The sequence below is a fragment of the Amphibalanus amphitrite genome, unplaced genomic scaffold (genome assembly GCF_019059575.1).
Source record: "Amphibalanus amphitrite isolate SeventyFive unplaced genomic scaffold, NRLGWU_Aamphi_draft 000313F_arrow, whole genome shotgun sequence".
Lineage (NCBI taxonomy): Eukaryota > Metazoa > Arthropoda > Thecostraca > Balanomorpha > Balanidae > Amphibalanus > Amphibalanus amphitrite.
In genome coordinates, this window is record NW_024881808.1 from 155,641 (window position 1) to 179,250 (window position 23,610).

The 23,610-nt window shown below is 51.6% G+C and overlaps 2 protein-coding genes across 2 annotated transcripts in view; both read left to right on the top strand.

Moving 5' to 3' along the window:
• Nucleotides 1–387: 387 nt before the first annotated feature.
• Nucleotides 388–10,256, top strand: LOC122388196 (WD repeat-containing protein 43-like). The gene is made up of 10 exons (XM_043379057.1): nucleotides 388–627; nucleotides 4,680–4,951; nucleotides 5,268–5,681; nucleotides 5,934–6,096; nucleotides 6,363–6,671; nucleotides 6,964–7,112; nucleotides 7,409–7,520; nucleotides 7,813–7,951; nucleotides 8,539–8,651; nucleotides 9,178–10,256. Exons 1-10 carry the CDS (start codon nucleotides 451–453, stop codon nucleotides 9,283–9,285), a joined length of 1,956 nt encoding a protein of 651 aa, XP_043234992.1. The 5' UTR covers nucleotides 388–450; the 3' UTR covers nucleotides 9,286–10,256.
• Nucleotides 10,257–12,631: 2,375 nt separating this feature from the next.
• LOC122388199 (sushi, von Willebrand factor type A, EGF and pentraxin domain-containing protein 1-like) overlaps nucleotides 12,632–23,610 on the top strand; it is a 34,233-nt gene continuing 23,254 nt past the window's right edge. Inside the window, exon 1 of the mRNA XM_043379071.1 lies at nucleotides 12,632–12,834. Coding sequence (XP_043235006.1) covers nucleotides 12,756–12,834 — 79 coding nt within the window. The 5' untranslated portion in view covers nucleotides 12,632–12,755. The remainder of the gene's footprint in view (nucleotides 12,835–23,610) is intronic.

Here is a 23,610-nt window from a genome sequence, read left to right on the forward strand (position 1 = left end):
GGTTAGCCATTTTGATTCAGATGGATGAACTTGATTATATGCATTCGTCATCAAGCACGGCGCATATATCGTGACTGGGTATCCCCAGTGACCACGGCGCGAACCCAGAGTCGCCGACACTCGAGAGTCGAGAAGGGAACGGAACTCGGGCCTGAAGTTGGGAGTCTGAATTTAAATTGAAGAGTAGAACTTAAGTTCGTGCATAAAGAATAATCACATTAAGTACTATGTTTACTGCAGTTCTGTGCCAGTCGTGTAAGTTTCCAGCAATAAATTGATTTTTTCCCATTATTCGCTATCTGATTCTACGCTAATACATAATATAGTAGCCGTATTCACGCTGGTATTTCACACGTTGATTACAATTCTGGCGCGGCCATTTTGCGATCTTCCGCGCTTTGCATTTGCGTGGTCGGTTGGTGTTGTAATTTTTCGTTATTAACAGGGAAAATGAGTAATGATGCAGAGTGCTGTGCTGCATATTCCGATGACTGCAAGCTTTTTGCCTTTTCTAGTCCAGATGGACGTTTGAAAATATGGGATACCGATTCTGGGACGCTGAAACAAGAGTATGTTCCCAGCTCACATTTGTCCGCGGCAGCCACGTGTCTATCATGGCGTGGACAGGTGGGTTCAATTTTGTTTTTCCATTTCACATTTCATTCCAATATTTTTAAGATTGTAAAGTAGGTTGTACTTTCAATTTTCTCGCTGTAATGACCATTTGAGGTAAACTGGTTAAAATTGCTCGAAAAGTGAAGTCGGTACTGTCATTGATGATGATGAAGTTTGGATTTTTGTAGTTGAAATTTTGCTTAATCATTGGAACTGGTATACACTTGTAATTTGCAATGGTGTAAATGTCTGAAAATTCTTTAATTTTAAATATTTTTAGGTAGGAGCCTGACCCAAACAGTATGACAAACATCAGCTCTAGCGGCAAAATAAGGGTGCCGCTCCCAACTTCAACTCAGTTGAAGTTGGGAGATTAACCTTTACCCTACTGAGTATAACATCTGACACCTACTCTGGTATTTAAGGCTGGGGAGATAATGAAGCATATATCAGTTTCATTTTCCATATCAGTCGGGCGCACTATGGTATCGGCAGTCCATTTATAGAAACGTTTCTATTTTTGGAAGAAAGTTCCAAAAATGGAAACGCTAAAAACCAACTGTTCCAATAATGGAAACGCTCCGTTTCTATTTTCGGAAACGCAAGGAGCACATTAACCTGTTCGGTAGTTTCCGCAACAAACCATAGATTTCCGCATCAAACAAAGGCCACCAATCAAAAGACCGCATTTCGCTTCATAATTCCAACGTTGAACAGAAAAATCGGCTGTTGAACAGGCTTGCACGGTCCACTTCCTTTTGTAAACAATAGATTTTTTCATGATAGGTGAACGTTTATGTGTCATTAATGAAATATACCTCATTTTTTTGTGGGAAAATTTGATTTTCACAAGAATGGCAATTTTTTAATTGACAGACTTGCTGTCTGGTATTCATTAATATTTTACATTGCTGTAAAGCAAGCCCTGAATGGCGTGTTGGTGACCACGTGCGGAGATCGTCTCTCCGGCTTTGGAAGGCGGTACGTTGGAAAATATTTCGTACAGATGTTTCTAAGTGGGCAAACTGAACTTCTTAGCACCCATTTAACTTTCGAATGTGTGAAAGTTGGTAGAATGTATGTAAATAATTGCATTAAAGGTCTGATATGTTACTGCTTGTCGGAAGCGATCCAAGCTGTCGTCCAGTTTTAAACGATTCAATTATATGAAAAAGCGATGACAAGGTGTTATAAACAATTTCTATGGATAGGGAAATGCTCAAACTGTACTAATTGCCCACTTTGCACCGTATTAGTTCTGTAGGCCTTCAGTTAGTGCCTGTGTAAGGCCCATTGAATAATGCTTTATGAAGCACAGTTTCCATTTTTGGAACAAATGACAAATTTTAACTCAAGTTGTACATACAGCTCACAGATGCAGTAGGTTATCTGTATTTCAACTCTTATTTGCATTTAATGTTTTTAGAAGCACTTTCTGCCTTACTCATTTCTAATAATCCACGAGAAGGTTGGAAAAGGTGCACGCTCTGACAGCATGAAATGCGAACCGGAGCTTCTGAACCGGCCTGATTAAGCCGAAGTTTAACTCCAACCTTACTTATAAAGCCTTGCTTTTCTTGGGAAGCCAGAGTCTGTTAACCACAATTCAGGGCACATTGCGACGCTTACTGCAGTCACGCATGCATGCTTGCAACAGTTAAAATATGTTATAATGTGGGTTTCGTAAGCAGTAGCAGCTTAGTAGGCAAGACGGTTGGACAGTTCTGGGGTTTATGTAGGTGCCTAGAAATTGGGGACTTTCCCCAGAAGACACATTTTCGTAAGCATTATTGTACCAACATCGGCTTTCGGGCACTATGCCCAAGCAATTGGAGGACCATTCATATGAAATTTAGATGCAAAGGGAAATCACCCATATCGGAACATGTACCGGCATCAATAGCTCGGCAATTACTTAGAGGGCGTGGGGTAGACAGGCCCACATATCAATAATATGGTGCTTATGCCTTTTCCTGTGTTGGCTCATAGTTTCCATTTTTGGAACCTTCCGTTTCCAAAAATGGAACGTTGACAAGGGTTTGCGTCAGGGCATCAGATTCGCCATTTGCGTACGAAAATATTGTTGGATTTTACTGTTTTGGGAGAAAACATCGACGAAAAGACACGCCAGATGAAAAGATTACTATTAACTTAAGAAATACAGAAATATGCCTGCTTAAAAATTGGCGTTTCTAATTTTGGAACTGGCGTTTCCATAAATGGAACAAAGTGCCTTCCAAATTTGGAAACGTTTCCTTTAATAGATACGTATCCATAAATGGACTGCCGATACCATAGTGCGCCCGACTGATATTGTATGTTACATAAGAGCCAAACCACCCAAACCTCCCCTTTCTTTTCATTCTACCTCTACTTTCTTCTTTGCCAGGTCATGACAAAGGTATAAGGCAATATTTGTGGTAATGTTTTTGTTATTTTGATATGACACTATATAAATATTGGTCTTGACCAAAGGTTTTGAAGTCTAAAGGAGTCTAATGGATGTTAGAGTAATTGCAACATGTAAGAGATAATTGATCAGCCTGCTTAATATGGATGTTGATGCTTTTATGATGTTAATTTTGTTGGTACCTAGACTTGGAAAGTATATCAAGAGTACACTACTTAAGTACCTATAAGATAAAAGCTTTTGGACCACTTTTATAAACTTTTTCAGTTTTCTCTATGGTAAGTGATAAAATTGGGAGTTTTGCTTATATTGATCATCAGATAAAGAGAAATGACAGGTGCAACATCAAATTTATGAGATGCTTATACTTTTGTTTTTCAAGTCTGCTTATATGCTGTACAACCTGCACCTTCTTAGCATAAAGGCTGCCCAGTGACCCTGCTTTTTGTTTTCACTCCATGGAAATGTCAAATGAAGTTGATATGTCAAGCTAGAATCACCAACTTACAAATGGAGACTTGTGAACAGCTGCACCTGCTGACTATCATGTCGTGCAGTTATTGCCTCTGGCTATTTTGGACTAAGTCTACATTTATTGGATGATTTTTCAACTCTGGTGACTTCAGGCAGCTGTTTCATGTATCCCTACTGAGAACTATTATAACAAGATTGGATATTTTGAAACCACTTTTGTGGTGAGGGAATTGAAATAGTTTTCAAATAACTGGGATCACTCAAATCCAATCTGAGTAGTACACTACAAACTGAAAGTAAGTGGAAAATTTGGCGTAGGTTACCATCAAAATGCTGAATGCTTGCCATAGCCCATAATGTTTAGTTTCTCTTTCACATTCTCAAGAAATATTGCAGGTCAAAAAAAAAATGTTCAAATAGTGCTTTGGAAAGAGGTTCCTGCACTGTGATGGCAAACATGGCATTGAGTAGTAACTAGGAAGGAGTAGTTTTTTTATTGAAAACAAAAGAGAAGTGTACCTAACATGAAATTATGGAGCCCAATTCTAAATTTTAAACAATGCTAATTATGGCTGCTATTTGGGCACCAGGGCATGCCAGTTTCAGTAAAAAGTTACAAAACTTCTCAATGGCATCTGAGTCATATATTTTCTTGACAGTAGAAGAAAAAGTGCTCCAAAGAAGTGCATTGGCAAAGTTATACCAGAAGACTGTATTGAATCTCCAAAAGGAAACCTTTGGTGATCCCCAAATCAATATTTTGAAAATGTTGTCTCATTTGTAAGCCGACATATTGGACTTGATGATAAGCACTATAGTGTAAATTCGATGTTATTCAAGCTTAATGCCAAAAGTAATGACAGAAAAACATTTACCACAAAAACATCAATTTAAGCATTTTGCCACCTGGAGACCAAAATTTTCACCTCAGCCAATACCTGAGAACACAATCGCGGAAGAGCTTAAAAATAAATGTGGATTGGAACAAGATTATTTCTATATTCAAGTGACAAAAATTGGATTCCGGATGATGTCACTGGTTCTAACATAAGCACGCCCCAGTCCGTTGGGCCCGTGTATGCCCTAATCGATCTGACGGTACCCCGTGTGTTCCCCAGCCGCTCCGACCGTACCCCGCGTGTTCCCCAGTCGCTCTGACCGTACCCCGTGTGTTCCCCAGTCGACCGGCGAGACGCCGCGGCACAGGAAGCAGCGCGCCCGGTCCTCCGGCGGCGGCGGCCCGCTGCTGGCGCTCGGCACCCCGACCGGCTCCGTCCTGGTGTACAGTGTGCTGGCCGGAGACCTGCAGACGGAGCTGACCGCGGACGGCGGCACCGCCGGCGGGGCGGCCATCCACTGCGTGGCCTGGGACGCCGGCGGACAGCATGTGTTCGGCGGCGCCGCCGACGGTCATGTCCTACAGTGGGCCATCAAAAACGGAAAGGTCAAATGGTAAGACTCGGAGCTGTGGGCTGGGATCAGGGATGATGCTGTTAGCCCATGCAGCTGTCAGCAGTATATAAAGTAGTTATTCTATCACCTGAATCACAGATAACAGTAGCGGGTTCTACTGTTATCTGTGCCTGAATTTATCTCAATCGTTTCATGTAGGGGTTTGGGGATGGCCTGTTGAATTGAATTTAGTTTTGGTACAATTAGCGTTGTTGGCATGATAAGCGCTGTTGTTGTGTTGACTCACTGTATGTCGAACCTCGAGAGTAGGTACGCGCTGTTCCTCTGACGCCGGGTCTCTCCGTGTCGTCTCCAGTAAGCTGAAGGCGGGCAAGTCGCCGGTGTTCAGCGTGTGCCCGCTGCCAGACGGCGCCACCGTGCTGACGGCCGGCCGCACTATCGTCTGGTGGGAGCTGGCCACGGGCGCCCAGCTGCGCCAGTACCCGGGACACGCCACGCCCGTCACCTACCTGCAGCACGTGCCGCTGCCGGGCCTGGACGGCGAGGGCGGCTACTTTGTGAGCGCAGCCGCCGGCGGCCGGGTGGTCAGCGCCTGGCAGCTGAGCCGCGCGGCCGACGGCGACGCCCAGCCGGCGGCGTCCGTGTCGTTCGCTCTGTCGGCCGAGCCGAGCCAGGTGTGCGTGACGCGTCAGCCGGCCGATGACGCCGTCCTGGTGACGGCCGTCACCACCACCGGCGTACTGCACGTGTTCGAGCGGCAGCTGAATGGGTGAGTCACCACCAATGGCGGCCACTAATAGCTAAAAGTGTAACGCTGCAGGTTAATTGGTCCTAACATTTGTTTCGGCCTCCCATGATGTGAATTATTTTTATTAATTAATGGATTTTTCCGCAGTCAACACTGAAAGTTGAGATAAATATAAAAAAATTCGTTACATGTCTCCGTTTATTGGCCGCGGCCGGCCCTTATCCCCTCCCACTGAGTCCTTACTCTAACCCTCAACATCCCTTTTTTACCCAGTGTGAAGAAGAAGCCTGTGAAGCCGAAGCTGACGGTGCGGGTGGCCAGCGACTGTGCGGTGCCGAAGCCTCTACCGGTGCTCTGCGCCCGGCCCGGTAGCGAACAGCCGACCAAACTGCACCTGTGTCATGGCTCCTTCCTGCGGCCAGCCTTCGAGCGACTGGTGAGTAGCGGCTCACGGCTGCCGGTCTCCGCTACCACCATAGCGCGGTCATGAATGGCGGAAAAGGAAAAATAAACAGGGTGCATGAACTTTGGAACTGAAAACTTTACAAAACAGCTGGCAAAGTAGGTAAATCGAGGCAATAGTTACTGGCCACATCTTTGCTTTTCGAATTACGTTGACCCTCTTCTCAGTAAGACTGAGCAATACGAGCTTTTATCATGTCGTCGCTGCCTGTGACATTGACCTCATCTCCCTGCCCCCAGCCGTACGAGACAGATGAGCCGTCTCTGTGTCTGGTGCGGGCCGACCCGGCCGCGGCGCCGGCGGCTGCTCCGTCGGCGGCCGCCGGGCGGGTCAAGACGCCGGCCACGGACGGACCCGTGCGGCAGTTGGCGGCCGGCCACCTCTCCACCGGGCGAAAACGGCGCGCCGGGGACGCTAGTGACGCGGCGCCGGCGCTGCCCACTGCCGAGCTGCCGCTTGAGCAGCGGCTGGGCGGCCTGGTGGCCACGGCGGCAGGCCGGCCGGCGGCGCCGCCCTCAGCATCCAGCATGGCGCAACTGCTGGTGCAGGTACGGGTCAAGGGAGACAAGGAGTCTGGAGAATAGTTCTGCAGACCCACTAGTGCAGGCTCACAAACACAGTGGTGTATTTGCTCATTGGTTGAACTTTTAAGACCAAGGCATGGGCTTGGGTGGTGAATGAGCGCTGATGGAGCTGACACTCCGTGCACCGGTTTGGGGTAGGAAATTGGGACTCTCTTTCTAGTATTTGGTCAACTTCAACCATTGTATAAGTGTTGTGGCATCGGAAACCAACGAGTGCTGACCGCTGGTCTGACTGGCTGTCTGTGTCCGTTGGCAGGGTCTGGCCAGTAAGGACCGGGCCATGCTGCGCACCGTACTGGAGACGGAGGACCCGGCGGTGGTACGGAGCACGGTTAACGCGCTGCCGCTGGACGCTGTGTTGCCCTTCATTGACCGGCTGGGACACCTGCTGCGGTTTGCCGACCAGTGAGTACCGACGCACCTCCATTGCGGGGATACAGACGGTCTCTGAGCGTGGTCCGCGTGCCACCTATAGCACATTCACTGACCGTCCTAAGCTTCAGACGGTCAGTCGACCGCTGTTATTCCCGCAAACCGGCCTGTTTTGCTGTGTTTGAAGAGTTCGGCGTTGCGTTTCAGGACTTTCTCGGCTCCTGTGTTGTGTTTGAAGTTTGGTGTTGTGTTTCGTGAGTTTCACGGTTCCGGTCTTTTTTCGGAAGTTTCTCGGCGCCGCAGTGGCTGATTGCGTTCGTGTGTTTCAGGAGTTTTTCGGCGCTGCAGTGGCTGCGGGCGGTGATGGAGCGGCACTCGTCCTACCTTCTAACGCAGACCGATCTGGATTCGGTGCTAGCGCCCGTCTACAGCAGCGTACAGGTAAGTGGGCTGATAAGTTCCATAGCAATTTGTACCACCCTCACTTTAGTCACACTGATGTGTGTCGTGAGTCGTGACCGAGCATCTCCTACTGACTGCATTCACGCAGCCTTTGCCGCCGGCGTCACTGCTGTCCTGACGACTGAAGTACATCGTCCGAGTTCTGGCTTGTCATATCAGCTGTTGTCGGTCGTGTTACGGTGGCTTCAGCTCGACTCTACCCCTACTTTCTCCGTCCCCTCCCGCGTTTGCTCGCGGTATGACGGTGACGCCCCCCCCCCCCCCCCCACAGGTGCGTCTGCGCTGCTTCCCCCGGCTGCTGCAGCTGCGCGGCCGGCTGGATCTGCTCACCGGACAGATGGCCGCGCGGAGGAAACGGACGGCGGCCGTCTCCTCGACGCCTGCCGAGCCGCTGCTCAGCTATAGAGACGGTGAGAGACCGGGCACTGAGCGCCCCGGAGTGACAGACGGAGACGTCCCTGAGGGACTGACGGGGACACCGGGGAGTCTTTTAGCGGCGCCTCTTCAACACAGTCAACCAGTTGTTTTTATTGGTTGCTGTTATTTGTGGTGATTTCCTTTTTTCGTCCTATGTGCTCTTTTTAGTATGGAACTGCAGCGTTCGTAAAGCGCCAGGTGTATTGTATGGCCTGGTGTTTCAAAGCTCTGCAACATAAGCTCGCGTTGGCGAAATTCTGAGCTGTGTCACGCATGGTACAGCTTGAACAAAGTCACGCGTACACACGGTTGTTGACGACTCCGTTTATCGGTTTGGGATCGGGCAGTCTTATGGTGGTGATTCTACCTACAGTGGTCTGCCTACGAATAGAACACTGGTTGAATATTGAATAACTGTAACTTGCAATTAAAAATGCCTATAAGACTACATGTCAAAAAATTCCCTTACCTGAATGTGACATGCTCTTTTGTGCCGGCTCTGCTTGGAACAATATGGATTGATTTTGTTATGTTTCTTGGGTAAAGATGGTTTGGACTGACATCCCGCCTGTCTCGTCAGACTCGTCTGATGACGAGGGCGGCCTGCTGGGCCGGCCGCCGCCGTCACCTGACGACGTCTCGGACATGTCGGATGACCCCGAGATGGACGACCAGGAGGACCAGGCGATGGAGGTGAGCGCTGCCGACGGGGCCGAGACGGGGTTAGCGGATGGCAGCACTGATCTGACCAGGCATCCACGCCCTGACAGGGAATTCAGTCTTTGACCACGGATGCTCTAGGCCTCCGATCACGAATGCATGCCCTCTGAGTTCTGACCGGGGTCCGTCGATACAGTTTTAAATCAGCTGAGATCCAGTCACTGGCCACGGATCCATACTTTCCGTCCACGGATCAGCGCCTCTTGCCGCTTCTTCCTCCCGTGATTTCTAGCCCAAAAGTTGGCTGATTGATCAAGCGTTTTGAAATAAGAAGCAGCAAAATTTTTCATGAGGCCTCGGAACCGGGCATTCACAACCTGTTAGCAGAAATCACCTTTACCAAGAAGCCACACTGGTCGGTCGATATGTGCTATGTTTATTTTAACGTCTATGTCTTGTTTATTTACATTATGCTGTTTGCCATCCCCTGTATAGATTGAAGTGAAATGAAACAACGCACGGGAGAGCCGTGACTGACCGTTCCATGTCCCTCCGCCAGGATGAGGACGGCTCTGAGGAGGCCGAGGACGCCGAGGACCTCGAGGAGGACGATGAGGACGAGGACAGTGGTGACGAGGACGAAGACGAGCTCATGAACGGTGACTGATCGCCAGCCGGCCGGGTGTGTGTGCGTGAGAGTGCCAGAGGTTGTAGCGGCGGCCGTGCGCGGCGCTGGATCGGCTGGGACCGTGCGGCGGAGCGGAGTCGCTCCGCAACTGGTTAACGGTGGTGTTTGTGGCTCTTTTGTTGAAATGTGACGGTTTTTAGAGCGACATATCCCGGTATCGGTCTAAAATCGCCGTTGAAATGGTGCCTGTGATGACTGGACTGGTGGCGGAGCTGTGTGACCGCCCTGGTGGGCTGGCGGGACGGAGGCCGGTCGCCCGTTCCGCCCACAGACAAACGGCGGGTCGACGCCGACCGGCCCCCGCAGCTGTTGCCACAATCGAAACAGAGCGATATTTTTATCGTGTGTCGTGCGCGGGCGCCTTGCCGATGCCTTTTAGCAGCGCGGATGGAGGGTGTGGGCGCCTGCGCCGCGCGCTAATACAAGGTCATGCCGCACTCATCCGAGTGTTGAGACCGGGCCAAGGCGGCCGCGGCGAGACGGGTACTTACACCGCCCGTCTTTTGTGTGATACCATCCTGCGTCGAACGGAGACGCCGTATCTGACTACCGACTAGCTGTCCGCTGAGGACCGGCTATATCCGTCGATACATCACCGGAGTAACCCACTGGCCTCGTGAACCGCTGTCGTTCAGAGGCGTGACAGACACGGGTTTGATATGATCCAATCGGTGCCGATACCACTGTGGTGTGAAATGCGAAGGCTACTGACACCATCGGCAGTGACGAAAAAATGAACACGCCATAGCAAGTGCTACTTCTGGTGGAAATAGGCCAACATGTCGCCAGGAGCTTCGAAAATGCAAAAATCGCACTTGATAACGAGAAATCCGTGCGGTGGACTGTGTTGCGCTGTGTTTGTTATTTTTTATCGAGGGGATCTTGCAGCGCACATTGTGAAAGGGATATGAACCGGGTCTTATCTTTCTCAATAAAGGTATTGACGTGTGCGTCAAAGTCTGATTATCATCGATCTGCATGTTCATCACGTTTCGACTGAAGTTTGCAGACACTGTCAGAAACGCTCATATTTACAGAATGGCACTATATTGGCATGCATGAACGGATAGTGGGGCAGCAGTCGAGTCAGTAATCGGAAGCAGCAGCCGTCCGACTAAAATCTGAAAAAGCTTCTTGGACGCAGCTCATTCACCAGTCTCAGAGACGTCATTATACACCATTGCGTTAGCGGGGCAGACGACGTCATTTAGGGCCTCGGTCATACCCAGCTCAGCCGCAGCAAAGTTGTCACTTGTCTCGGCAGCCCGTGACTGCAAAGCAGAGCGTCGTAGACGCAGATAAAAAAAAAAAAATCAGTATCGGCGCCCATGAGAAGCCCAAACCTGCTCATAAGCATCGAATAGAATTGCTAGAAAGCTAAATAGAACAGCTAAGCGTGACTGCCGCGGCCGCAAAGCGGTTTATGCGCGGAGACTGCAAGCTAGCACAGGAAAATAGCACCAATGCATGGAGACTGCATCTTCGCATAGGAACATAGCCCGAGCACCAAAAGCGACAACAGCGCGGCGGCCGGTTAGTGGTCATGCATCGCCCGTGGCCTGTGGCCGACGGTTGAGTCCGGTACACGGAGGGACGTCGCTACTGGCCGTCATCCTTCCGTGTATGTCTGTCGTTATCGACTGATCAAGACGTTCACGGAGCTGCCAGCTGGTCAAATGACGTCAACCTCCGTACATTTAGGGATACCGGACGTAGCCGCGCTGTGTTTGCCTATCACATCAGGCCGCAGCTACTGCGATGAGTAATGATTGCAGTACCTACCACAGCCGTGGAACAAGCACATTTTGTGCGATCGAGTCCGCCCCTGCTCCGTGAAAGCCGGCCGCTGTTTTTCTGTTTGTCCATTGTCCGCGAGCATGGGCCGGACGGGGCGCGACACGCGATGGTCAGTCGTGGTGGGGAGTCGCACCGCCCTCCGTCCGCCCTTCCGTCAACACCTCGGTCCATCCGCCCTTCCGTCAGCGCCTCGGTCCGTCCGTCTGCCCATACGCCCGACGGCCGACTGTCTGTCCTTTAGCCTGTCAGTCTGTCCGTTCATCCATTCCTCCGTCCATCCGCCGTCCATTCATTCGTTCTTCCTTCTACCCATCCGTCGGTCCATCCGCACGTCTGTCTATCCATTCGCAAGTCTGTCGTGTCGAATTTGTCTATCCCATCCACCCATCCAATCGCCCATTTCATCTGTTCGTCCATTCTACAATCCGTCCGTCTGTCCGTCTACAAGCTGTCGGCACAGCTGCCACTGCCAGATGTCCGGGGCAGTGCCACACCGCAGTCCCGTCACCAGTCCCCGAAGTAAGGCTTTATATTCCCGGTGTCTGATGATATACTGCGAGACTGACAGTTCCTTCTCGAGAATCCCAGACATGACAAAAGAACGGCGGGGAAAGGGAGAGGGAGATGTGGGTAGAAGTGAGGGACATATGAACGCCAGTCGCCGTACCAGCGCGCAGTCAGGCGCCGTGGTATTTCCGGCGTACCGGCTGTATGGTGGATGGAGGGTGGGAGGGGCGACCGCGGCGAGTGCAATACATTATACGCACCATATAAAATACTAGTGAGAACCTCCAGCTACGCGAGGTCAACTCCGGACTTTCGCAACACGTCAAAGTACGACAGCGCTCATTGAGCTGTCCGCATTGCTCGCTGTTTTGCAATAAATAGTATCACGTCTCGCCAATTTACGACACTCGGCATTAAAGGCGGCAAAACTTTGCCTAATCGGCAAAGATCGCGGTCTTAGGCAACATTTGGTGGTTTTCTTGCTAGGTTCTTATCTTGCTCATTGATTCTTGGCCAGGTGCTCAGTTCTCCAACTCACAGCAAATGACTTGATCCGGCTACGAACACCATGATTGAAACGCCGAATTAATAAGACCAACGCGATTTGGAATGAAGGATTTTGCTACAGAACATTATTTTAACCGTTTTTCTAGAGCTTTTTAGCATTTCAGGGATGCAAAGTAAAGAGAATATTGAGGATAGCTGCTTACTGTTATGCACAAACGCACCCAAAATAAACCCAGGTACCTACTCGTACCCGCTTATTGTCCCAACATATCCCTCTGCCATTCTTGAGTTATTCTTCCTAGCGTTGTAAACACAGCGGCCACTGTCCATCCTTTGCCCACCACCGTCCTTTGATATCCTCCAGCATCTCTCGCGCTCTCAGAAACCGGCTGCCACGCAGGCTACCGGCGCGCGGCGGCGTCCGAGCGCCTCCCGTTGCGCCGGCGCCGCCCGCGGCCCATCCGTCCGTGCCGGTACGACGGCGGCGGCAGTGGGCCCGGCGGCGGCGGCGGCAGTGAGCCCGGTGACGGCGGCGGCGGCGGACCGGTGCAGCTCGTGACGGACAGTGCAGGGCCGGTGGCAGACGGCGGACGGTGGTGTGGTGTGGTGCACAGACTGGTGTGAGGGAGCGACTAGCGATGGAACTCAGCAGGAGAGCACCACTGGTGGTCTGGGGGCTGGTGCTGGTGACTGTGGCGGCCGCAGGAGCTCTGGAAGGTGAGGGGGGAGAGGCCAGGTGTTGGGAGGGAGGGAGTCGGACCATGCGGGCCGTCCGCCAGGAGGGGAGTCCGATCAGACAAGGAGTCTCCCCTCACGCCCAACGTAGCGGACGTGAGGGGAGAAGTTTGGCACGAGTGGAGGCAAATGCCAAACATAAAACGTGTTCCAGCATTGGACTGGCGATAGTGTCTTTAAATTTCGCTTTAGGCATGCTTATGAGCACGCTTTTATTCCTCCTGCTTGCCTTTTACCGCATGCTTTGCCCTTCGGAACTCGAGTCGTATAAACTGAACTTATGTACGATTACGTGTAAATTCACATAAAAGGACTGAGAATGACGCTATTATAAGCTGCAATGTACGAGCTCAAGTGGAGAAAGCGCGCTTACCCTTACGTAAACAGCCCATCACCGTAATCCCGCCTGTCGTGTCTTTCTTTTCCTGGCGCTGTTTTCCGTGCAGAAGTAACCAGACAGCACTCATCCAGCCCACGTCACTGGTCGGGTGCTGGGCCCTTTGTCGGCACCAGGTCTGCATCGTACGTGAAACACATACATGCAAGTGTGGCACATTTTTACGATTCAAAACAATGGTCCAGCTATATAAGTTTTACGAGCGAACGTGAATCATGCTTGCTTCAGTATTTTTAGCACCGGACTAAGTAGAACGCTACATTCAGAAGTGTGTCTACCTACGTGATATGATTTTACGTAATTAGTTATTCCAAAAGATTATGTATTCAGCTTTATGTGGCCTACCGAGCTCGACTGACCGCCGTCCACCTCTGTCGCCGGGTGGGTCGTGCAGGACCGGACCGGACGGCCGTCACCACCTGGCGTGATGGTCGTTCCTCCCTGCGTCACGGCTGATGGGAATCGGCACGGTAACCGCCCTTTAAGTCCGGGCCCGAGCACGCCGAGGCCCCTCCCGCTGCCGGTAGCTACCGCCTAATCACTTGCCTTCCCTGGACGATAGACAGAGCTCCTTTTAGGTTTAGCCACTGCAAAGTGAGGCCTATTCAAGGACAGTCGTTGGGAGGAGTACCAAGTTCACACCCAATTTCATGAACACAATTTTAATGGTCAACACGTCTTATAAGGTATTGATATAAGGTTAAAGTTTCTTAAATTCTTGTGCGCATATTTTATGTTATACCACTTACCAGCGTCTAATCAGTTGAGGTAGACGACTGAAGTGATTCGACACACGTGTGAGTCGGACGGTCTGACTCATGTCTCCCCGTAACTGAGTAGGTCGCTCCGACTCACCTCCTCCATCCGCCTGAGTCGGAGTGGGCCGTTCTGACTCACCTGGCTCGTCCGGAGTCGGCTAGCACATCTCTCTCCGTCCCACGCGGCCGCCGGGCCTGAGTCAGACACGCGTCGGAGCGGGCCGGTTCGAGGCCGCCTAACGGCCGCACTGCGGCACCGTTTGAACCCGGCGGCTCTCTCTCGCGCGCGCACCGGACACACCTCACGCGTCTGTGCTCTGCTCTCGCCGCCGAGCGGTCCCCATTCAGCCCGTCCCGTCAGGATTCATCGGTGGGGACCGTTCTGCCCGAACGCACTCGCAACGGAGGGTCCATTCTGCGTCCCGACTTTGGCATATGGTGGTGCATTGCCATTGGTGGGTGGGTGGCTAGTGCAGCGTTCCACAGGTCACCACTGGCTAATGTCACAAGTCTCGCTGCGGTTGACGGTGCAAACGGCGGACAACACCGCTCGAACTAGCTCTGAATGTTCCGATGGTCCGCACCGAGCGTCCCAGACACGCAAACCGTGCCCGTTTTCCGCCGCCGACTTTCCTGGCCGCTCGGCCGTGCGGACCCTCTCCTGTCGATGGTCTAGAGATGGCCATCCACGCGAGCAGAGGTCACCGTCGAGGGTCACGGCCTACGATCAGTGGCCATCGCACTCCCCGTCTCCTCCGACCGGTCACATGCCGCTGCAGTGCGCACAGCACAATGGTGTTCCGCTATTCGAGACGATTTCCGCGTGCAGGGAAGATAACGCTAGACTTTTCCTTAGATATCATAGCATGTCGCGCATCAGTGAAAAGTAATTTAACGGAATTTACATCATGCATGTGACATCGTCAGTCTTCCCGCTGCATACCGTTACGGGCCATCCTCGCTCTAATGCCTGAGCATAAAACGTTTAATTAGAGTGATGATTTTGAACAAAAGTATCGCCGCGACTGCTCGCCAAGAAAAGTAGGCTGTCCCAGCCAGCTCGGCAAGCAGATTCAGTCACGCGTCTGCAAGAAGTCGCCCCGCTGCCTGGTTAGGTATTGTGATGAGCTGGCCGCTGGCTGGCTCTCTCGGTGCCGGGGAGAGGGTCGGAGGGAGCGGGGAGAGGGTCGGAGGGAGCGGGGAGAGGGTCGGAGGGAGGGAGCGGCAGAGCAGCGGGGCGCCCAAGGACAGCGGTCCCGCAGTTGCAGGAATCCCGCTGACCTCTATACGGCCCACGGACCGGACGGTCCAGCCGCTCTGCTGAGGGAGCGGTCCGCCCAGTGGATGCCAGAGTGCCTACCTACATCACTGGTGTATCACCATTACATCTCTGCAGTAATTTTCACACACTTTCTCTGTCACCGTGGCGATAGGTTGTGACAGGTGACGGCACTCTGTCCCTGTCACCAGGTAACTGGTGGTGACTGTGACAGGTGCAGCGACAGACTGCTCGACTGGTCGGCGGCGTTAGCACCCAGGTGAAATGATAGAGGTCGCACTTTTTTCAATGAAGCTACGCAAGTCGCAGTGATATTCGCGTGCGGTCTTGATTATCACCTATTACCTGCCCATGTGGAATGAATTATACGGAATCGTGGATATCATTGGATGATATGGAGAACAAAGACTGCATGAATACAGAACCATTGTGTGATGCACAAAGTCGGCGGAGGTTCTGACTCGTCATTGCGGTGAATAATGTCATCCTAGTGCAATGAGGGAGCGTATGGTGTGCCGCTACCCAATGTGGATAGAAGCCTGCACCACCGGAAGACAGCAGTCGAGGACAAAAGTGAGCCGGTGTTCGCATATTTGGAGTGCGGCCATAAGTTTTCGTCGGCTGAGCAGACGGGTTCACTCAGACCGACAGTAGAACCGGTGGTTATCACAGACGGGAGGAGGCGAAGGCTCCCTCCCATGGTCAGCTCCATCAGACAGACTAAATGAAGTCAGAAATCCCCCCCCCCCCGCGACGGAGCAGCTGGTCACGAAGCGCCAGCAACAGAGGCATGATATGAGAATTAGTGGCTGAAAGGAGCAGCCGCTGTGCTTCGAATATAGGAGGAGGTGCTGAAATAAAGTAGTCGCCACACCATATACGCACAGGGCAGGTGCTACGGAAAAGTGGTAAGTCGGAGATCGACTCCCTCTCAGCAGCCCCACTGCCGTAGGGAGCCTGGTCCGGGGCCGTCAGACGCCGCCACCGCGCCGGCCGCCCGCCGCGGCGCAGTCACAGCATTTTTACCGCGACGCCGGGTGAGATCATGCATTCCTCACTGTTCGACCGTCGCGTCCCGTCGTGGATAATCGCCAGCAGTTATTGTGCCGCATCAGGGATGGCCTTTTGAGGCGCATTTTTGGCCTGCACAGCGCGCTGTCGGTACTTAAAATAGTGTGTGAACATCAATAAGTTCCATCGGTCAATGTCAGATAACAGTGAAATTCGGCGAACGTGGAACCAAAAGTTGATTGGGAAGCGGTTTATCGACGCCACACTCAAAACTTTTTACTACCTCCTGGAGAGTTCATTTTCATCAAACCCGCAAGATAATAGTATATTGAAAGGGTAACTCGCTGCTACCATTATGTGCATAGTAACGGTACGTGGTTAATATGAACTTATTCGCCAGCGAAGAGTATTATTACCATGTAAATATCAATATTACTCTCGCGATCCAGAACATCACGAAAACTCTTTCCTCCTGGGTATCGTGACTCGGGTACAGATAGTCGTTTCATGCGTGGATCTTGTTTACCCTCGTGAAGATGATATTTGAAATGGAAACAATCAGCCAATCAGAAACGAGATCGGCCGTTTGCGGTTTGAAGGCCGCGCGCATCTGTCAGTTTTCGGCCGTTGGTCTCCGAGAGCGGATGTGAGCAGTGTCGGTGCCGCGCGGCGTGGCCGTTGGTGATTGTGCTTGTGTGTTGTTCATCGCCTATAGAGCCTCTGTGGACATTTTATTGTAAGTACCGATGTGCTAGAGCATTGCGTGCCGTTGAGTGGTGCTAATTTGACCTGGTTAACAGGACCCCGTGCACGGCCACGTGGCCTAGTGTTGTGAGTACGTACATTAATTTTGTTGTGATGCTACAAGTTTATGCATTTTGTTGGTGACTTTGAAAAAGCCTTGCACTGTAGTGATCCAGTCTCATTATCTCACGCAGACGGGCGACCACCCAGGAACGCCGTCGCTCACTTCAAATATTGTGCGCTCTGCCTAATCCAATATGAGGGCGCTGAATGTCTTGTATTCATATTCAAATTGCATTCAAGTTGTATCGTGGTGTTTATTTACCGCTTGTGCATTGCTGAACGCTTTCTATAAATTTGTATGAATAAGTGAAGAGTCTCACAATGTTCATGGTTGCTGTGCCCCTCGTATTGTTTGTACGGAAGCCAAATATACCTACATTGTTGCTCTTGAAACATTTTTTTTTTTTAGCTGGTGAGCTCCGGTTAACAGAAGCTTCGTGAAGCTTCTGAAGGAAGCGTCTGTGGGTCTGTTACCATCCTCTGGGGGGTTTACACTAAAGGAAAGAGTAAACATTACCATGTGACAAAGGGTAGGCCATAAGAATATACTCTCTGTAGGAGGGTAAAGCACAGAGTAGATGATGCGTTACTCCCTAAAAAGGGTTCCGTTAAAGATTTACCCTTTCAAAGAGTGTAACCCAAAAAATGTTACACTCTAGACAAGAGTAAATCAAAAGAGTTTACCATTCAGAAGATGGTAAAAAACGTCTGTGTGTCATGTTACCCCTCCCTGGCGAGTTTACTCTTCATGAAAGAGTAAAATTTACCATCTGGAAGGTGGTAAAAAAGTCTGTGTGTCAAGCTACCATGCTATGGCGGGTTTACCCTTCAGGAAATGGTAAAAAAGTTTTCAGTGCAGAATCACACGAGTGACCTCGCCTCCATGCATGACTGCTGGACTATCAGAGGCTGAGGCTCCCTCGCAACAGAGGTCGCCGTGCTAAGGAGGACACCAAGAGGTCCGTTGGTATGTAAATGGAGGGCCGCAGTCGCACGCCCGATTTGTATGCAGGTGCCGGGGTCGGGTCGACCCCGGCGGCCGGTGACACTGTCAGTGCCATCGGCCTCTCACGGCCATCGGGGAGCGAGTCAGAGTGAGCTACAACCAGCGTGGAACGGGGACAGACTAACGGAGAACGTGTCAGAGCCATAGGGGAGTGATTCACATCCACCGGAATGTCAATTACAGCCCCCGTTGGCGGATCAAAACTACCGGAGAAAAGGTCAGAACCACCCGGGAGCGGGCTACGGGCAGCCACTGAGCCACATCCATCAATGTTCGGATCGCAGACGTTTGCTCTCTCACGATTACTCGGGAGCGGGAGCGATTCAATTCGGGTTACCTTAGCTGCATCATCAAGCGCTGTCTCACAGCCACCGGTGAATCACCGCTGATTTTCCGGTCGGGTGCTGTCTGTTGTGCCGAACTATCTCTTGTTTGCTGAAACAGTTGACACTCAACAATAAATTAGCATCACAAAACTTCGAAGTTCGATGTTTTGGGAAACATTTCTGTCGTCCTGCAAAGCATTTGCATGAATTTTCCTTGGATTGGTCCCTCATACCTAGCTAATAGGTACTGTGTTTCGATTATGGAAGACTCGACTGACCCCACAAATATAGCGGAGCCAGCCACGCGCCGGCCCGGCCCAGCTGGGTCGCTCTCCAAACCGGTCAGCTGCCCAGGCAGCGGCCCGGCCGCGCCGGTTGCGTCAAACCGGCGCTGCGGGCCGGATGGAAGCGACCGCTTGCCGTCACCAGCCGCCCAGATCTGCCCTCTACGCTCGGAACGGGTCAGGCCAGGTCGTACCAGGTCAGATCAGAGGATTTCCTGAGACTGCATCAGACCAGAATTAATTATAATCGGTCAGATCGGTGGTTGTGCAAATCGTACCAGACCCGCAGGTATGGCAGCAATCCATAATTTTCTGATATGAGAAAACAAGCTCAGCTGCATGTGGAGCACCTTGCGGTGCCGGACCGCGCAGTCTGCACCGGTAACCCAGTCTGTGACCCCGCCCCGCCCACCGGCCGCCGGCGCTGTCCGATCCCACCGTCCAGCCGCGCCGGACCACGCCGGCACCAAAGGGTACCGGCCGGAGAACGCGGTCACGGTCAGCGGTACACTTCTGGACCGGCGCCGGTCCGGTGCGGCGGCCGACATCGAGTGGCTGAGTCTGTCTTATTGGGTCAGCAGGGGATAGGCGAACCTTCGTCCGGCTTTATAAATGGACGTCATGAGCACTATGTCGTGTTTGATGCGGCTAAGTAAGGGGTGACATAAGCAGAAGGAGCAATGGTGAATAAGGCTGGCAACAGTGGCCTGCTTTTGCATAACTGTAACCGAACGTAACTAGCCGATTTTCCTATCTTGCTAAACATCGCCCTCACCGTTCGACACCTCGCGCCAATAAGCGGGTCGCTGCCTGCATTTCTGGCCGACACGATCGGCCGGTGTCGCCGGGTCGGGGCCGGTTCCAGCGGGCACCGTGGAGTGTGGAGTGTATGTGCCGGTGACCTGAACGAGTGGTCAGACTACCGGCTGGTGGTGGTTGTAAATACCAGTCGGCTCACCGGGCTTACTGTTATACCGGTTCACGGAACTCCGCCTCCACGCCGATCCACTAACCAGTCTACATCAGTCCGCCGGTACACCTTTCCACCGGTCCGCTGGCCACTGCTGCTGGCTCGTCTACTGTCCATCACACAATGTGGTGTAAATCAAAGACAACAATGTCACCTATATTCAGGACAGCTGGCGTACCCAAGAAAGTAAAAAGTTTCTCCTTTTCAATGAAAAGGTCGATTGAGATGAGTGCACGTGTTCATGATTTACGATTGTATCATGAGCCAGTCTACGTCAGTAATCGCATCGGTGGATACGTCAATATCTGCCAGGTTGGGGATTACCTAATCGCAAAATCGGAGGATTTGTCGTTAGCCATTAATCAATATTTCCGCCAGCCGTAAATATTCTAGACAACAATCGCCAATCGCCAGTTTGCATAAGGGGTCGTTTCAATGTGAAAATATTGCATTCACCCGGTGAATCACTCCGGTTCAATGAAATCCAATTAAAGACCGCGACTGTGGTCGGTGACAGCAGAGGTTTTGTTTAAGCCAAAACACCTGGACTGGCAGCCATGTTGTTGTGGAGGCGTTAGGCTGCCTTCTCTCAGGTCTGGCACCGGTCACACCTCAGTCTTATATTTAGAAAGAATTTACAGGTATTGCTGGCGACAGATTGTAGAGCTTAATGAAAGGTTAAGTCGTGTCACAAGCCTCCACTTTTTTAGGTTTGTCACGGAAACAAATCGGCTGTAGGTATAATGAAAGCTGAATATGTCAAGGCCATGGGGACCTATTCGCTGTGAGAATATTTGACACTTCAGCAGAAATAATATGTTGTTGGCATACGCTTTGTTTCATGCACATATTTTCTAACCTTATGCTTCAATGCGCTTAGGACATTGGGTGAACTTGGAGAACATTCAAGCTGACCGAATCAATGCGTTCAGTATTTACTCCAATGCAGAGGGGATAACACTGGAAGAAGGAAGCAATGGAAAACTTTCCTTCCCATCACAATGTTCCGGGCATGACTCATACGGCAGGAACTCATGGGATGAGAGTTCACGAGTCCGAGCCGCGCCTACCGGCGGTCCCACGCTGCTGCCGTGACTACGTCTGCCTCCTGGAAACTCTCACACAGCTCGCAGAGATCACCTGAATCATCACTATTGCCACAGGGAGCTGCAGTCTGCCGGCGATCTGTCTGCCACGCATCTGCTGTGATCTGTCAGATCACCAGTCTGCTGGTGTACGCACGCTCGCATCCCACTTGCTGCTTGAATGGACAGTTCCTCGTTCATGCAGATGGAGAACGGATGCTTGTGTTCACTGCTATCGCCCGTCTGTTAGGTATTTGTTGACTTGCGTTGTAGATACGATGACATAACACGAGGGCGTAAATAGTCTCAACCGTCAATGATCCACCTAATGTGGATTATCTCGGTGCACATGTTTGGGCCACACCTGTTAGTCTGATGCTCAAATACGGACCCAAGGAGAGGGAGGTGCCGATAAGGCAGCGTGGGATGAAGCTTTAAACGGCAGGGTACGGCCAGACTGGCGATAACAGGAAGGCAGAGCAGAGGTGAGGTCAGAGGGGTGGAGGTCAGAGTAGGCACAAACACTGCAGTGAGGTGGGGAACGGAGTTCAAACAGGGGGAGAGAGAGAGAGAGAGAGAGAGAGAGAGAGAGAGAGAGAGAGAGAGAGAGAAAGAGAGAGAGAGAGATACGGAGGTCATACGGGAGAGAGAGAGAGAGAGAGAGAGAGAGAGAGAGAGAGCCCGGCCCGCATCAAACGCGTGACCCTCTACCTTGGCCGGCCGCCGCGCCGCGCCAGCGGTCCACGCCCCGCTCGTCGGCACGCGACCTCGCCCACTGTCTGGGCGCTGCCGGGCCACCTGGGCCGTTGGGAGGGGCGGAGCTGCTCCAACACACAGGTGTGAGAGCCGAGCCCACACCGGGTCGGCCGGCTCTGCAGTGCAGACGCACGCACTCCACCCGACACCAACCGAGCGTGTTCTAAGCGCCGTACGTGGGAACACTGCACATGGTCGCCTTTGGAACACGGTCCTGTGCAGAACTCGGCACAGGCAGGGACGTTGGCTCACTCACAGTTCACATAGATCGAGGAATCGGTTCGGCAGTTTTGGGAAGCTGTGTGACAGTCCACAGACAGCTACTCAGCAGTCCAAAGGCAGCTGCTCAACCATTCACAACGTCAAATATGATTGGCAGCTACCCCGCTCGCCATAGCGGGGCCGAAATCCAAGCTTCGTCTGTCGACGACGCTCGACTCTTAGTATGCATAACCCAGTCTATATGTTCGGATCCCTTCGGCGGTCCCCAGCATTAAGTGCGCACCATTCATCTCTGAGAAGACAAAAAGTGCGTCTCCCGTTACGAGGTTCGTCTTAGAATGGGCTGTCAAGGTTGCGACGGCGAACGGGGCTGATACCGTTCACAGTACCTACAGTTCTGGCGGTTTTCTACCGACTGCTGCAGTCTCCACTTCTCTTAGAACCGAACCCCTGTACCAAATAGCCCTAGTCTACGGATGATAGTCTCCAGAATTCGAGATCTCTAGTTTTTAGTGAGGTGTCTTATACACGGTTGCAGTTTAGCATGCTTCACGGAACCCCAGACTTCAGTCCAACGTTTGTGAACAACGGACAGTTTAAATCTCCAGCATACTGTTCTAGTGTTAGCGTCCTGTGCACATTTGCATTCTTTTACAAAAGCTCTGGTGCTGGTGTTTTGTGAGCAAGTCTTATACACAATTCGTGTTAGTGTCTTACACTGATACAGTCTCCTCGCTACACAATGCTATACCTATTCGATGACGGTGACCTGTTCACAGTCCGTCCTCTACACGCACCGCCAGCTCCAGTGTTAGTGTTCTGCACGCAGTTGCAGTCTCTAGGCGTGGTGTGTTTGCTTCCAACACACAGCTGCGAACCCTTGTGTTTACTGTGCTAGTGTTTCATACACAGCTGCAGCGAACCCTTGCGTTTCCTGTGCTAGTGTTCAATACACAGTTGCAGTCTCCTATGTTTCGCTTGATTTCGCATGTTACTGTCCTATATGCAGATGCAATCTCCTACTTCTTATGTTAGTGTCCTATAAACTGCTGCAGTCTCCTATCCTTGTGTTTGTGTCCTATACCCTTTTGCAGTCTCCTATGCTTAGTTGAATCAGTGTCCTACGTACTGTTGCAGTCTCCTATGCTTGTGTTAGTGTCCTATACACTGCTGCAGTCTCCTATGCTTGTGCTAGTGTCCCATACACTATCGCAGTCTCCTATGCTTGTGTTAGTGTTCTATACACTGATACAGTCTCCTATGCTTGTGTTAGTGTCCTATACACAGTTGCAGTCTCTTTTGCTGCTTGATACTGTTACAGGCTCGTCTGCAACATGACGTGTATACAGTCTCAGCGCCTTATGCACTGTTGCAACCTCCAACGCAGTGCAACGCCTACTCTGATGTTAGTGTCCTATACGCACATGCAGTCTCTAACAATTACAACGGTAGCTCTGGTGTTAGTGTTCCATACGCTGTTACAGTCTTCCACTTTACATGACCATCGATCAGATCTGCAGTCTGCAATGATCTCTGGGACGTCGGCTCCCCAATGTACACCAACACGCGCTGTGCAGTGTAGAGCCGACCGATCATGGCCCACGGAGCGCCGGCTCCGTGACCGGTTCGTGACGGTCGGTCGTGTCGGTCGTGACTCGTGTCGTGTTGGCTGGCTGGCGACCGCTCGGTTGCCGGCGATCGATACAGGTGGGAGTGGTGTGTGATCAGTGCGGCCGGGCCGATAGATAGCGGGAGGTTCGGCCGGGCCGACCGTGAGCGGTACGCGTGCTGGGTGACACAGTCACGGACACCGAACACAGGGCATGGGTCGGGAAACGTGGTGTCATGTGGCAACAT

What these genes read in the sequence shown, in the direction of transcription:
- LOC122388196 (XM_043379057.1), top strand. Translation starts at nt 451, where the DNA reads ATGAGTAATGATGCAGAGTGCTGTGCTGCATATTCCGATGACTGCAAG. An exon ending in TTCGAGCGGCAGCTGAATGG is followed by an intron (nt 5,682 to 5,933) that starts GTGAGTCACCAC and finishes TTTTTTACCCAG; the next exon opens with TGTGAAGAAGAAGCCTGTGA. An exon ending in CTGCTGCGGTTTGCCGACCA is followed by an intron (nt 7,113 to 7,408) that starts GTGAGTACCGAC and finishes CGTGTGTTTCAG; the next exon opens with GAGTTTTTCGGCGCTGCAGT.